This window comes from Hypanus sabinus, chromosome 20 (assembly GCF_030144855.1).
Source record: "Hypanus sabinus isolate sHypSab1 chromosome 20, sHypSab1.hap1, whole genome shotgun sequence".
Taxonomy (NCBI): domain Eukaryota; kingdom Metazoa; phylum Chordata; class Chondrichthyes; order Myliobatiformes; family Dasyatidae; genus Hypanus; species Hypanus sabinus.
Genome location: NC_082725.1, coordinates 13,457,863 through 13,475,246, shown reverse-complemented (window position 1 = coordinate 13,475,246; position 17,384 = coordinate 13,457,863). Strand labels below are relative to the sequence as shown.

Below are 17,384 nucleotides of genomic sequence, written 5' to 3'. Positions count from 1 at the left end.
TGAACAATGGAAAGGAGCTATTTGATGATAATGTGATAAATTGCATCAAAGGCTGCAGATAAAGCGAGGATAAGATTTTTAAAAAGTCAGTAGGGTATTGTAATGTTATTGGGATGGATCAGAAACCACTTGGCAGATAATCCACCAGGGAATTAGTTGGAGGATTTAAGTTTATCAAAGCTTATCAAATGGTTTGCAATATATCAGCCATATTAATGCAGCCCAGCAGAAAGTGTTATTAATATACACGGTTGAATTTCTATGCTTTATGCACACTTCAAACACATAATTATCAACACGAACAAAAATCACCACTGAATATAATTTTTGTAGCATTTTATAGAGCCTTGCGGCAAAGTTTGAACCATTTACTCACTTTTGGGGGAATAAGGCCATCAAGCATGTTAATGCATTGCATAATGACAAAAGACTCCAGCATTTCCATCTTGTGTTCCAGTGACTGGATACTAAAACGATAGAGCTCAGCAAAGGATTCTGCAAATAACTTTCGTAGAATCTCAGCTGCCTGCAAAGACCGTTTCTTCAGCCAACCCTAAGCCAAACAAACCATATAAGCAATTTATCAGGCTACACTTAAATGAGAAATGAACTACATAATATGAGGGAAAAGTAAACATAACACCTCATAGTTATTTTATGAAGCCAGGCATAAACTTCATATGGAAACACATTGAATGAAACTTCTAACTTCAGCAGGATCATAAGTTTCAGAAAAGTTATCAACTGTTTCCTTGCTAATGTACAATCCATGCCACTGATTTCAGTTGGACATGGTGTTAAATTTCCCCATTATTTTTATCCCTTGTTGGTTGAAAATTCAAATTATTTCTGCACAGAAATACAAAACTTTGTTTTCAGTTAAGCAACCAATTTTAACTTGGAACATTAGTTTTGTACAAAGTAAAATTATTGATTTTCTGTGGGGGTCAGCCCAATGGAGTGCATTAACTTTGACAGAAGATCTTTAGGAAGGATGGAAGAAAGCATTCATGTTTTCTCTAAATCTTCCAACAACATTAGCTATAGCAAAATTCAATATAAACATCGGACTAAAACAGTTTCAACAAAATTAATCATTAAATAACACTTTGTAATTCAATTGCAGTCAAATAAAACTGAAATGATTTGTGTACCTCAAGAACAGGGGTGAAGTTCAAGACTGACGAACTCATGAAGACCATGCCATTGCGTGAAACTGTTGCAGGTGATGCGTTGTCAATGTTGTGTGGCTCAAATACAATTTTACAGTGAGCGGCCATGGGAATGCGATCACCATTTGCCAGGGTAAGAGTTTTGTTGTCGTCAAGCACTGAATTTAAATTTTCAATCCAAACGGCATCAACGGGTCCATCCAAAACAATCCAGATATGTTCTCCTGCAGTCCGAGATAAAGATCTCTGGGTCAGAAAAATATAGCTTATTATCCTGTATTCTTCCAAAATATAGACCAGAACTATGATCTTTCCTTGATTATATGATTCATTCCATGAATCCAAAGTGTTCACTCTCTAACCTGACAATTATTTCACAAGGCTACAGAACTGGGCTACAATGTTTCTAGTGAATGGATGTTACAGGAGCTGATTTGATCAGATTATGCACATTGCTTCCACAAGTTATTTTCAGAATCTCAAGACATCTGTCATATTCCATGTAGGTCACTCATGGATGCTGGAAATGTGATAATGGCGTGCCAGAGTCTTTAGTCTTGGGCAAGGTTTAATCAATGTAGTTCGTGGATTGGACACTAGTGGTATAATTAGTGAGCGATGGGGTTTGATAATGTATTCAATGACCTTTACCACACACTAGATCATTAAACAGCTTTTGAAACTACACGCAGGTCCTTGAAGTTTGGTTCCTCTGGTTGAATTTAATTGCCATCTCCAGAGGGGGAAAAGGTGACCTTCCCGCTTCCACCTGGTGTCCAAGAAAGCAGCCATAGAGAGACTGGAAATTGTGACTTTCTCTTTGCCTGTGTCGTCTCCTTTTCTGAGCTGCCATGGAATCAAGAAAGACTCTCACAAGTTCTTGACATAACGCACATAAACAAAAACTAACGAAGAACCAACGTGCAAAAGACGAACTGCAAATACACAAAAAAGCAAATCATAATTATTTAAATAATACTAAGAACGTGGGTTGTAGATTACTTGAAAATGAGTCCATAGGTTGTGTTCAGTGATCAGTTCAGTGTAGAAATGAATGAAATTATCATGCTGGTGCAGGAGCCTAATGACTGAAGGGTAATGACCTCTCCTGAACTTGACAGCGTGGGACCTAATGCTCCTGTACCTCCTTCCCGATCGCAGCAGTGCAAGGACAGAATGGCTTGGATGGTGGGGATCCCTGATGTTGGTTGCCGCATTTCTTATTGCAGTGGTCCTTGTAGGCATGCTCAGTTGTGGGGAGGGCTATTCCTTTGATAGACTAGGCTGTATCAACTACTTTTTGTAAGCTTTTTCATTCTTAGTTGGGCACTGGTGTTTCCATACCAGGCCATGATGAAACTACTGTGATCTATAAGGTTGTCAAAGTTCTAGATGACATGCTTAATCTGTGCAAACTTCTAAGAAAGTTTGTGATGGCACTTACAGGCTGGTCCCATGTATTTCTATTGCATTGTATCCTACCTCTCAGAAAGGTCTCCAATTTCCATGTACAGAAACAACTACTTCTTCGTGGGCAAGAAAGTTTCTTCCACCGTGCAAAGTAACACCCACAGCATAAAACCAATTACCAGTTACCCGAAATAGTGTTCATTCAGTAATAGCACCGTTTCCTGATGCTTCAGAATTCCTTGCCCTTTGCATTCTGACAAGGCTCCACCTGAACCATTAAAGCAGATAACTGGGCCTTGAATTAATGCCCAATGGGCCGCAGCTCCGCCATGACAGGAATAGAGTTTCTCAGTACATACTGAAGAATCACCATACAAGCAAGGTCAAAATGCAGTGAGACCAAACAGCTCAGCACACACTCATTGCATAAATGTGAAATACTACCTTTACTGGACATACAAAACAAAACCTAGAGAATACTGTGATTAAACAGCAAGCCAGCTATCTCCTGCGGAGAGAACAAGCAGCAAATGGACTGGTGTCTGCTGAAAAGTTATGAACCTGAAACTTTAATTCTGTTTCCTTCTCCATGGGTGCCATCAGAACTGCTGAGTATCTACTGCAGTTTCTGTTTCTATTTTCCTCATTTGAATCAGACACTCATTAATTTGCTTTGCCCATTTTCATCCCTGCGTGAAAAGGAACAGTTAGCTTTAGCTCGACATTTATTTTTACCATCAGTAACAATTATAATTATGATATAATCTTCAGCTTCAATGCTAACATGATTCACAGTATATTCACAATAATTAAACTTAACAGTCCAGCAAATGGGTGCCGGGCATTGTTATCCTCTTCAACTTACAAACCCCATTTCCAGAAAAGTTGGGATATTTTCCAAAATGCAATGAAAACAAAAATCTGTCATATGTTAATTCATGTGAACCTTTATTTAACTGACAAAAGTACAAAGAAAAGATTTTCAATACTTTTACTGACCAACTTAATTGTATTTTGTAAATATACACCAATTTAGAATTTGATGGCTGCAACACACTCAACACAAGTTGGGACAGAGTTAAATTAAGATTGAAAAGTGCACAGAATATTCAAGTAACTCCAGTTTGGAAGACTCCACATTAAGCAGGCTAATTGGTAGCAGGTAAGGTATCATGACTGGGTATAAAAGTGGCGTCCATCAAAGGCTCAGTCTTTGCAAGCAAGGATGGGTCATGGATCATCCCTTTGTGCCAAAATTCGTGAGAGAATTGTTAGTCAGTTCAAAAGGAACATTTCCCAACGCAAAATTGCGGAGAATTTAGGTCTTTCAACATCTACAGTACATAATATTGTGAGAAGATTCAGAGAATTCAGAGACATCTCAGTGCGTAAAGGACAAGGTCGGAAACCACTGTAGAACGCGTGTGATCTTCAAGCCCTCAGCCTAAGAAACCGTCATGCTACTGTGATAATTATAGCCACCTGGGCTTAGGAGTACTTCGGAAAACAATTGTCACTTAACACAGTCCGTCGCTGCATCCAGAAATGCAACTTGAAACTGTACTACGCAAGGAGGAAGCCATACATCAACTCTATGCAGTAACACCGGCGAGTTCTCTGGGCCCAAGCTCATCTCAGTTGGACTGAAAGACTGTGGAACCATATGCTGTGGTCAGATGAGTCCACATTTCAGCTAGTTTTTGGAAAAAACGGGCATCGAGTTCTCCGTGCCAAAGATGAAAACGATCATCCTGATTGTTATCAGCGAAAGATGCAAAAGCCAGCATCTGTGATGGTATGGGGGTGCATCAGTACCCACAGTGTGGGTGAGTTGCATGTATGTGAAGGTACCATTGACTCTGAGCCATATATTAGGATTTTAGAGAGACATACGTTGCCATCAAGGCAACGTCTCTTCCCAGGACGTCCATGCTTATTTCAGCAGGACAATGCCAGACCACATTCTGCACGGGATACAACAGCGTGACTTTGTAGACACAGAGTGCGTGTGCTTGACTGGCCTGCTGCCAGTCCAGATCTATCTCCTATTGAAAATGTATGGCGCATCATGAAGAGAAGAATCAGACAACGGAGACCACGGACTGTTGAGCAGCTGAAATCTTATGTCAAGCAAGAATGGACAAAATTTCCAATTGCAAATCTACTACAATTAGTATCCTCAGTTCCAAAAGTGTTATTAAAAGGAAAGGTGATGTAACACAATGGTAAACATGCCTCTGTCCCAACTTTTGTTGAGTGTGTTGCAGCCATCAAATTCTAATTTTGTGTATATTTACAAAATACAATCAAGTTGGTCAGTAAAACTATTGAAGATTTTTTTTTGTACTTTTGTCAGTTAAATAAAGGATCACGTGAATTAACATATCACAGATTTTTGTTTTTATTGCATTTTGGAAAATATCCCAACTTTCCTGGAAATGGGGTTTGTAAATTCACTGCTTTCTTGTATGGTTGTTAAAACCACTGGACACTCAATGAGGCACTTCTGGTCATGTCTCGTCAACTGATATGTGCATCAGTCAAACTTACAACAACGATATTCTGTTCTGGGAACTTGACCCAAGTAAGTGCTCAAGTAGCCCATCCCACTTTCCCCTTTCTGTTGGAACTAGTATGCCTCACACAACCTCCCCAATTTCTCAAATTACGAAGCTAACAAACTGTGGTAAACTACCTATACCTGTCTGGACATGCCCCCCAGCTGACTGCTCCTGTGGCTCCTCCCACGGACCCTGGTATAAAGGCGATTGGAGACACTGCCCCAGCCTCAGTCTCCAGGATGTAGTGTGGTGGTCAATTGCTGCTTGTTCTTTCTTCCAGCCAGTAAAAGCCTACCTTAACCCACGTCTCAGAGTTATTGATGGTGCATCACAAACACTGTTTCCAGCCTGCAGACAAGCCACAAACCCTCTTCCCTTACTCTAATACAGCTCTTGACAACTAAGTCCCCTTCTCTCCTCTTTATTTTGCATGCTGTACAGTGTACAGAAGAAACAAAAGTACAAAGATTTAGCAACAGTCAAAGACAGAGATGCCCCAGAGATTACTCAATTTTCCATGGTGATAAGATGCAATTTGCATTATTATACATAGCTTTCAAGATTGCCCATTTTTCTGTCGGAATCACCATATAGTTAATTTTACTAAGTGACAATAGTGAGGGACATGGACAGATGTTGGGAGTTGTGGGGGGTATGGGCAGGTCTGGTGTTGAGTACAAACCTTCGTAATAATGCTGGCAGAAAAGACAGTTAATTTTATAGATTGCTGTAGAATGGTGGGTTGCATAATGCTGGCTCAATATATTTTTCCTATTTTCAGCAAGCCAATGAAGCACACTCAATGGTTTTATTTCTTTAAGACAAATATTTAGTTAATCATTCAGTAATTAAACAAAGAGCATTTCAACTAGCAGGCTGTGTAATTTGCCTTCATCATATTCTTAATGGGAAGATGCTACAAATAAATGTTTCTCCAAACCACAGATGAAGGTTTAAGTTGCCAAACAGATTTCTTAACCAACAATTAAATGGAAGCAAATTAAGGATTATAAAGTAATAGAAATTACAAACATAATTATTTCTCCATGGTTGGTGCAGAAGAAGAATCACATTTAAATGATAAAAAGCTAACTGCAATTGCAAGTGGTTTCTGCAACAACAGCTTTCTCCCGCTGAAGTCAGAGGTTATCTGCTCCACAATACAAAATAGCGTGTGTTCCAGGCATATGGCATTGGGCACACGAATGTAGCTTTCCCAACAAAGCTAAATGAGTGTAACTAGAGCCCCTGTGCTAGGAATGCTGGCTGCGAAAAGACACCGACGATGGTTTGCAGATTCTCCCAGTGAATTTGGAGCATTTTATGATGAGAGCTTTGGTGGTGGCAGTCTGTAAGCAGTCCAGATCTCAGAAACAAAGAGGAGGACGGGAATAATTGCTGCCTGGTAGCCCATGTTTTTGTGCTAGGTCTGAGGTGTTGACGTGCAAATGCTCTTTTGCTCAATCAATGTGTTGGTGCAAAGGAGGCAGCAGCATCAGGGGCTTCCAAGACTTAAGAAATATCAATGAGCAAATGATGACAACTTAGTGGGGGAATCAGTACAAGATATTTCCATTCCCTTCATTTACACAAGATGTTTGAAAGTATGATACAGAAATTTGATTGCAATATTTCAAAATACCAATAATTGACCTTTAAAACTCAATAAATAGCAAGATAAAAATATTAAGACAGATTATAGATGAAAGAGCAATATTCCTCTCATAGAAGTGAGATAATCTGGACTGCATGTGGTCATTCCCTAAATAGCAGAGATGAGTAGGTAATTCCACCACCTATCAAGCCAGGTTAACACATTGCTGTAAATTACTGACTGATTTTACTTACAGCACCAGCAACTAATGGCAATATTCTGGAGAGTTCACAAAACTATTTCTTCTATTAAATTTGCTTCCACTACTAAAATGCACGTGACTGAAGCCTGTAATTTACATTCTGATTATGTGTTTTTGGGCTGACTGAATGACCCAGTGCTTTTGCTGTCTCCGGGGAAATTCAGCAAGGTTGAGTGCGGAAAGTATAGCCTAAAGGCGGAGTGCAAACCCATGATGGGGTCCATTATTCCTCACCAATGAAGATGTCGAGCAAGACTGAAATTGTCGAGGATGAGAGCGGAAGGTGAGCAGGTGTTCCATGCTGTCTGCCTCATATGATTGCTCTCCCTCTCCCTCATTGCTCTTGGAGGAAGTTACAGGAGTCTTCCTCATGTTGCAAGGTTTGATTGGCACGGCTCATGCCTGTGGACCCATTTTCGAAGGCCCTACGTTTCTGTTTTTTTTTTGCTTATTTTTGAACAACTTGATTGGAGTGCTTTGGCATGGGCTGGCTCTGCAGCCTGCAGTCAACAAATTACACAGTGCTAAGCTGAACTAAACTGAACACTCTTAAGGGTTTCGAGGACTCTGCAGTTTGATGTTTAATATTTTGAGTGTTATTCGCTTGCTTTTTGCTGTTTGTGCAATTTGGTTTTTTTGCATGTTGGGTGTTTGATGTCTTCTTTGAACAGGTTCCATGGTGTTTCCTTGCTCTGTGGATGCATGCAAGAAGACATATCTCAGGGTTGTGTACTGTATATCTACTTTGATAAGAAATGCATTTTGAATCTTGGAATCAATCAATTAAGTATACTCTATACTGCATTCCTTTGGAGAAACCATCCAGCATTTATTGGGGGATGTTGTTGTGATTTCTACCATGTTTTCATTCATTTCAATTTGAAATAATGTCTATAAGGAAACCAATTATACTAGTCAGAAGACCATTCACATCTGTGGTGTATCCACACTATGTGACCCTAGTGTCGTCCAATTAGCCTACCTTCTCTTTTTGATCCGCAAAAATGGAATTTAAAAATTATTCTTTAGAATATGAATGTGTGACCAACATTTTTTATACTTTCATAGCTACCCTTAAGAAGCAAGTTGGCAGTGAAGAAAGGAGGGGCTGATGAGCGACAGAGAGAAACTCTTCTTGATCATTTGAACCCGCATGAAATAGTGATATTCCGACAGGAGTACATAGAGAGTGGCAGAATTCTAACCCAGCAACAATGATGGAACAGCAATGTACTTCCAAATGGTGCACTTCTTTGAGGTAAAACAAGATAGTGCTGCTTCCATCGTCCATCTGTCTAGCTGGTGAAGATGTCAGATCTTGTGGCCTGCTCCCAAGCATCCCAAAGGATGTGCTATGATGGATGATAATATCGGTCGCTTTCCAAATTCAAATCAACAATGGAAACTCCCTTGAACTCTGGACTGACTGATTTCACAAGCACTGATCCAGATTGATGTTTATTGCAATACTATGTTTACTGAGGAGGGTAATTATGAGATTGTCACGTAACCTAAACAAGATACTCATTACTTTTACGTTCGCACTTTGTCAATCTCTAACTTGTACTTACAGGGAGCACTTAAGTACAGGAAAACAGGATAACTAATCAATAATCTTTATTTCACAGCAAAATCAACATTTCAAACAGCAGTTAAGATTCGACTCATTTAATTCAGAAAGTGTAACTTATCTTAGTTTAATAGAGCAAAGTAAAGAAATGCCACACTTTCAGCTGGCTGCCTGGTTTGACACAAACAAGATCATCTTTATCTATTATCGTCTACTTATCGACCATACCACATTTCTTACTGCCTCGCTGCCTTGCAGCATTCTCAATCGAACCTCAGTGCACGTCTCTGCTTTTAAAATTACAGAACACTTCATATTAATTGAATTTTGTTCATGCTGCTTGGGATAAACATTAATGCCAACTCCACAACACTTTCATCACCAACAATTCAGAATCCTTTTAAAAGGTACAAATAGAACATCCTTTAACAAAACTAATATTAAAAGCAATTCATCGCATAAATATATTCTATGGAGAATGGCCAACGAACAGACATAGTCTTTTTCTGTGAACCCTACAACTCTTCAGAATCTACGGAGACCTCTCTCAGGCATATACTTTCCTTTGGTCCTTTGGCATGCTCGGGTTAACTCCAGTTCCACAACGTGTGTGAATGACAAGGTACATCTAAAACTTTAAATGGGCCTAAACATTTGCACAGACAATGCAACCATATTATCACATACACCAAACTGCATGCAGAGGTGACCGTGGGCTGCCTGCGCCACTCATGGTCACACTAGCTATCTCCTATAGGCAAGCTAAAGAGTTTCTCTTCAGGTAACATTGTACAGATCTCTCTGAGCAAGCGAGTTCCATGTGGCATGGTTCAACTCTTCTGTCTCTCCTTTGAAGATAAAAATTAGCTTTATTTATCACAAGCACATTAAATATATGAAATATGTCATTTGTGTCAAATCAAAATCAGTGAGGATTGAGCTGGGGGGGGGCAGCCTGCAAATGTCACCGCACTTCCGGAGCCAATATAACATGCCCACAATTTACCGATTCTCAATGTACATCTTTGGAATATGGGGGAGAAGACCACATGGTCATGAGGAGAACTTACAAACTCCTTTCAGGCAGTGGGTGTAATTGAACCCTGATCAGTGATCACTGGCACTGCAAAATGATACATTACTGCTTTGCAACCATGCTGCCCCATAATTTTTAGTTTAAAAAATTCCAAGAACACAATGACTTCTTAAATTTTAGCTGTGCAAAGATATCTAATATGTGTGACTGCCTGGACAACTGGATTTCTTGTCTCTTTGATAATACTCCCTCATCTACGGATAATATGGCATGCATCTTAGTTCTGAATCCACAAGTATCTATTGCTTGTTGATAATCCATACTGCTGGCCCCATTTTAGAATAAGTTTCCAAATGAAAAATACATAGATCTGATCGCTTGTGTAATACTGTGGGTTAGGTAAGCTGCTATTTCCACTAATGGACTGTCAAGGAACCAAGTGACAGAGAATTACAAGTGCATGAGCTTAAAAAAATTAATGCTTTGTCTCCTGCACTTACTATCATTGCTTTCTTACCCTTCTTTGCTCTCAGAGTTTTTCTCCATAAGGTTGAAAATATACCATCTGTCCAGTCATTTGTAGCTACGTCCAGACGACCAAACATTTGTGATGCAGTGATGGCCTTTGGATTCATTCTCATCTCGCGGTGTGGTTGACCACAATCTGTAAAATGAGAAGATTAGTCATCAAACGTAAATAACACTCCCATTCTAGTATCCAGGGTACACTTTTTTTTTAAAAAGAGTCCAAATGCTTCAATTTAATTTCAGAGAATGCATACAGTACACAAACTGAAATTTTTGCTCTTCACAGACATCCACAAAACAAGAAAAACCTCATAGAATGAACGATGGAAATATGAGAACCCCGTAGCCCCCTTCCCGTCCCACGACATTAGCAGTAGCAGGAGCATTGACCTGTACCCTCCCCCTACTTGCGCCAGCAGAAACACCAATCCCCCCCCCCCGCCATATAAGCAATAGCAAACCCCTACTCCCCCTCCCCCCCGCCAAAGAGACCTTGATCTGGTGTCCATCAAAACTACAGTCCATAACCCAGCACTTTGGTATCTCAGACAGGCTCCCTCTGACCAGTGAAGGAGAGAGAGCACCTGCAATAAAGAGAGACTCATAGTTCTGAGTCTCGGGGGCCAACATGCCCTCACTCACTCTCACAAAGAGAGATTGAGGGATTCTTTCATTTGCCATTCATTTTACAATTAATTCTCTTATTGCAGAATTTTGTGCAATCAAAACATGAACAATTTGTGCTGTGCTCAAACTGCTCGATATATCATTTCCTTTCCATTAGTATTTTTGGATTAAAACTCATGCAGGGCTCATCAACCTCAAAGCGTCAATTTCATTTAAATGTTTCAACCAAATGGAAAAGTAATATCTTACATTAGTATGGTCATAATTCAAAATCTATTGCTTATAATTAAAAGGAGTAACATGCATTTGATCCTTCATTCTGACTGCAGAGAATGGTGAATGAAATTTTCACAAAAGCTTAGACATGTTGCTCAATAGAAAAAAAAGTACGATCTTCTGAAATTCCCAGGGCTTCCTGTCCACTTCCTGATAATCATCCACTGAATGTGGAAAGTATAAAGCACATGAAGTGGGAGGTGAAGTGGTTGAACATAAATTTTCTCTGGGCTTTTGTTTCATTTTTATAGCGTTTGCAATTTATTTTTGCTATGAGATTCATTGTAGTTGTTTGCAGAGGGCCAGAGATTGCCAGAAAACACTTGTAGCTCCACACTGACCTACTGGCAGTTTACACAATAAAGTGCCAGGGTGGTCCAGACTCTTACACAAACACAAAGTCAAGGGTGGAAAATGTCCACGAAAGGATATTGAAAAAAACAACTGGCAGATAGTGTGTAATGTAGAAACATACAAGGCAGATTACCAAGAACATAAAAGTAGAATACTGTTTGAATTGACAGAAACAACATAATGTAATTGCACACTATCATACATGATTCAGCATGCAGGTGCAAGTACCTAAGACAGCAAATGGAATGGAGGCTTTTCTTGCAAAGGTGCCTTCCAGAATTGCACAATTTGTTGACAACACAATACCTGGAGTACATTCTTAGTCTCTATCTAACAAGAGATATATTTTCACCAGCGGCAACTCAAAGACATTACACAAGGGTGATTCCTGGCATTCAGTGATTTGATTTAAGACAACAAGGTTAACAACTTGTGGCCTTTGGAATTTAGGGGTACAAGGTCATTGTACTGATAAATGTGAATGTCTAAGACTTATCAAGGTAGATTACTGTGAAGGTGTTTTCTTTAATGGTGGAATCTAAAATTGGGAGCACAGTTCCATAACAAGGCATGGGCAATTTATGAGGGCTGGTTGATAAGTTCGAGGTCTAAGGTGGAAGGAGTCAATTTTAGAAAACCTAACACATTTATTTTTCAACATAGTCCCCTCCTACGTTTACACACTTAGTCCAGCAGTCGTGAAGCATACAGATCTTGGGCCTCCAGAAAGTGTCTACAGATGGGTGATTGATAAGTTCATGGCTTAAGGTAGAAGGAGATGAGTTATACAGCTCTTGTTACATGCACATGCCGTTCAACTCTTTGAGTGATTATGCAGGAAGTTTGAAGTTAATAACTCATCTCCTTCTACCTTAGGCCACGAACTTATCAATCACCCCTGATTTGGCAGTAAAGAAAATCATTATGTATCTTTTTATTGTGGGTGGGGTTTTTAAAATTGAAGGGAAGCACTGAATGTCATATGCCAACAAAATACTCGTGTGTGCTAGCCTGGACATGTTTCACCATCCCGGACTACAAAATCCTTATCAAGAATTATATCTTTCCTCAAATGAAAGTATATTACCACTCTTACATTTTGACTGGGTCAAAATCCTAAAACTTTCAACTGGCAGCATTGTGGGAGTATCTTTTCTAGGGAAATTGGGAATAGGCCTTAACTGCTGACTCCACTATGAAGCCAACGTTTCCAGAAATGCTAGTAATTAATAAATGAACAAATGGAAGATCTTTACAAGGCTAGAAAACCTTGATTGCAATAGTCAGAGCACCATTGAGATGGTTCCCTTTGTAATTCCACCCACTTCACATCTTTGATGTAATGTAGTTCTTAGAAGTTTATACCAGGTACAATTTAGGATTCTTATCTTTCAAGATAAGGTTCTTATCTTATTTCAGTCCAAAATTAGTCTCCTCAGCAAGTCCAGTATTTTAGAGTTACATGTAAAATACATTTCATCTAGAATTAAGAACCACTTAAAGATTTAATTGACGCTTTAAATGCTTCCACTTTACCAGTCATGGCTTTCATCAATGTGTGGATACAAGTGGTTTTTCCAGCTCCACTGGGTCCTAAAGTCATCATTCCATGTCTTACTCTCTGAGTTTCAAATAGCTGAATAACTTTCAGTTTCCATGGAGGATGACGGACAAGTTCACCTTCTTCAATCTAAATACAACCAAATATAATTTCAGTATACTGAAAATTTACAATAGTACATATACAGCTTTCATTTTTAATTTTGCCATGAGAAACCAAAACTTAAAACATCTTACTTATTTTAAAGTTATAACAAAGTGGAAATATTGCAAATAATCCAACACTGCCACCATATAGATTAATACATTTACACAATTGAGTAGAGTTACCAATTTTAGTTTAAAAACAATCAAAAAGGTAAGCTCAACTTTAAGTGCTTTTTTCCATAAAGTCAATACAATTGTCTGCACCAGCTAATTTGTATATCACCAAGTTTGAAAACAGCCATGAACCAGTTCAATCAAACTGCTCATGAAAATATAAGAAATTTAAGCCACAGAACACCATTTAGCCCCTTTAACCTGATCCACTATTAAACCAGTGGTCTTGGCCACTGGCCCATAATTCTAAAATCTCAGACCTGAATTTGCTTAATGGCTACTGTATTTTGGAATGAGTTACAAATGTTCACAGGACTTAAAGGAAAAGTTCTCATTCTATTTCATTTATGCTGATCCTATGCCTTCTAGATCTAAATTCTCCATCCATGGTGAAGAATTGCCCTCAATCCAAAATTAGGATTCCAAACTTTATGTAATACTCCAGATGTGATCTTACCAAGGCCCTGGGCAGCTGTTTATGTTTAATGGATGTTTAAGAGTAAATGTCTTAAGGTACAATATTCTTTTTACCATCTCAATTGCTTGCTATACCTGCTTTATTTCTTGAACGTTAATGGTGTTATGTTTATGTAACACTCACCCAACAGGCTGGTATATGTCTAGGGGAAAAGGAGATCCAGCCACACCCCAACCCCACCTCCCATACACGCAGGTGCTGGAATCTTGATCTATCTTGATTTTGAACCATCTATAAATTTGCTGATGCTACAACCATCGTTGGTAGAATCTCAGATGGTGACGAGAGGACGTACAGGAGTGAGATATGCCAACTGGTGGAGTGGTGTCGCAGCAACAACCCGGCACTCAATGTCAGTAAGACAAAAGAACTGATTGTGGACTTCATAACGGTAAAATAAAGGAACACATACCAATCCTCATAGGGGAATCAGAAGTGTAGAGAGTGAGCAGCTTCAAGTTCCTGGGTGCCAAGATCTCTAAGGATCTAACCTAGTTCCAACATATCGATGCAGTTATAAAGAAGGCAAGACAGTAGCTATACTTCATTAGTAGTTTGAAGAGATATGGCATGTTAACAAATACACTCAAAAACTTCTATGGATGTAACGTGGACAGCATTCTGACAGGCTGCATCACTGTCTGGTATGGGGAGGGGGGGCTACTGCACATCCAGCACCCCAGGGCATGCCCTTTTCTCACTGTTACAATCAGGTAGGAGGTACAGAAGCCTGAAGGCACACACTCAGCAATTCGGGAACATCTTTTTTCCCTCTGCCATCTGATTCCTAAATGGACATTGAACCCATGAACACTACCTCAGTTTTTAAATATATATTATTTCTGTTTTTGCACAGTTTTTAATCTATTCAATACATGTATACTGTAATTGATTTACTTATTTATTTTTCTTTTCTCTTCTTCTATATTATGTATTGCATTGAACTGCCGATGCCAAGTTAAAAAAATTTCATGACACGTACTGGTGATAATAAACATGATTCTGGTTCTGATTATGAACATAAATGAATCTATACTCTTTTCCATAGATGCTACCTGGCCTGCTGAGTTCCTCCAGCATTTTGTGTGTGTTGCTCTAATACAAAATGTTCAGTTTTCTTACCCAACTAATCTGTTTTTTTCAATTATTCCTATCAAAGTGATTACCTTCACAAATCCCCACATTATACCCCATCTGCCACCTTTTTGTCTACTCGCTCAACCTGTCATATCCCTCTATTTCCAATGTCCTCTTCAGAAGTTGCTTTCCCACCTATGATGACGATGATAGATTCAGATTCAAATGATGGGCTGCTGTCATTGATGAGTCCTTTTGTTAATATCAAAGCCAGAAGCAAAGTAGGCAAGCCCAGGTGTCAAAGCCTGATAACCGTAGCCCTAATTCTATGAGTCTATTGGCAAAGTCAAAGGCCTGGCACTTGCAAGTCCACTGGAGGCTGGAAGTCCAGAGGTGGCCTGTTCTGGGTTTGAAGGCCTGTCTAGGTGAGCGAGTGGGTGGGTGGGTGGATGGAATGGAGGAAAGGGGCTTGTTTTGCTGTTGTTGTTGTTGTTGTTGTGGTGTTGTTGCTTTTGTTGTTCTGCTGTTACATTGTCACGAGAATCTGTGGCGACACTTGTGGGCTGCTCCCCCCCCAAAAAAAATACCATTAGATTGTGTTGGTTTTAATACAAACAAAGCAATTCATTGTATGTTTCAATACAGATGAGATAAATAAATAAATCTGAATTGATTATTCAATAAAATCAATGATGACCTGATCCTTGTGCAAGATCCAATTTTCTTTGAATCGTCATCATCTTCAATTTCCTCATATGGTCCATGAAGCTTTCAGCCACAGCCTCAAATATGCATATTAATAGCCAACCCCAAACAACAAAATTAATTTCCTTTTCTGTCAGTCACTCTTCTAATCACGTTAATATATTACCGTCAATACTATGAATCCTTGCATTGTAGGGCATTGATTTAGCACCATATCAGATCCCTTATTCCAAATGCATAATATCTACTGGTTCCTTTTTATCTACCCTGATATTTTTTTAAATTTTTATTTAGAGATACAGCAAAGTAACAGGCCCTTCTGGACTGATGAGCCCACACCCTCCATTACACCCATGTGAACGATTGACATAAATCTTTAGAATGTGTGAGGAAACCAAAGCACCCAGGGACAATCTATGTGGTCACCGGGAGAACATAGAAACCCCTTACAGACAGCAATGGAAGTTAACCCGGGTCACTGCTCTAATAGCATTACGTGAATCCCTAATCTACCATGCCACCCAAATCTCAATGAGAATTAATAGTGTCAAACAGTTTCACATTCATAAAACCATGTAAATATTTTAAATGTCCTATTCCTACTGTCTCAATGATGAATTTCAGCATTTTCTCCATGACAGTTAAGTTCAAAGTAAATTAATGATCAAAGTACATATGTCACCTAGATTCGTTTTCTTGTCCTATCGCACTCACCTCAATAATAAGCAAATGCTTTGAGAGACTGGTCAAGGATTACATCTGCAGCTTGATACCACCCACACTGGACCCCCTACTTTGCCTACCGGCAGAACCAATCGACAGATGATGCAATAGCCACAGCTCTACACACCGTCCTTACACATCCGGAGAAGAAGGATGCTCATGTGAGAATGCTGTTCTTGAACTACAGTTCAGCATTCAACACCATAATTCCCTCCAGGCTCGATAAGAAGCTCAGAGATCTCAGTGTTCAACTTGCCTTGTGCAGCTGGATCCTAGACTTCCTGTCACAGCGCTGGCAGGTAGTAAGAGTGGATTCCCTCACCTCTTCCCTTCTGACCCTCAATACAGGTGCCCCTCGGGGCTGTGTCCTAAGTCCCCTCCTTTACTCTCTGTATACCAATGACTGTGTTGCCACCCACAGCTCCAATCTGCTAATTAAATTTGCCACCGATACTACATTGGTTGGCCTAATCTCAAACAATGATGAGGCAGCCTACAGAGAAGAAGTCATCACCCTGACACAGTGGTGTCAAGAAAACAACTTCTCCCTCAATGTCGCAAAAACAAAGGAGCTGGTGGTGGACTACAGGAGGAATGGAGACAGGCTAACCCCAACTGACATCAATGGATCTGGGGTTGAGAGGGTGAACAGTTTTAACTTCCTCGGCATACACATCACCGAGGATCTCACATAATCTTTACGTACCAACTGTGTGGTGAAAAAGCACAACAGTGCCTCTTTACCTCAGATGGTTGAAGAAGTCTGGTATGGGCCCTCAAGTCCTAAGAGCTTTCTACAGGGGCACAATTAAGAGCATCCTGATTGGCTGCATCACTGCCTGGTATGTGAACTTCAGGACATTTACCAAGACAGATACGTAAAAAGGGCTAGGGATCATTGGGGTCCCGAGTCACCCCAACCACAAACTGTTCCAGCTGCTACCATCCAGGAAAGCTTCTTCTACCAGGCCATCAGACTGATTAAGTCATGTTGATACAATTGTATTTCTATGTTATATTGACCATCCTGTTGTACATACCATTTATTATAAATTACTATAAAATGCACATTGCACATTTAGATGGAGACATAACATAAAGATTTTTATTCCTCATGTATATGAAGGATG

At 39.6% G+C, this 17,384-nt stretch overlaps 1 protein-coding gene across 1 annotated transcript in view; it reads right to left on the bottom strand.

The window, feature by feature from the left end:
• Window positions 1-17,384, bottom strand: part of dnah5 (dynein, axonemal, heavy chain 5) — a 231,373-nt gene that overhangs the window by 85,871 nt on the left and 128,118 nt on the right. The window contains exons 41-44 of the mRNA XM_059945127.1: window positions 12,927-13,080; window positions 10,123-10,269; window positions 1,155-1,396; window positions 377-553 (exon numbers count right to left, since the gene is read on the bottom strand). Of these exons, the coding sequence (XP_059801110.1) occupies window positions 377-553; window positions 1,155-1,396; window positions 10,123-10,269; window positions 12,927-13,080 (720 nt within the window). The remainder of the gene's footprint in view (window positions 1-376; window positions 554-1,154; window positions 1,397-10,122; window positions 10,270-12,926; window positions 13,081-17,384) is intronic.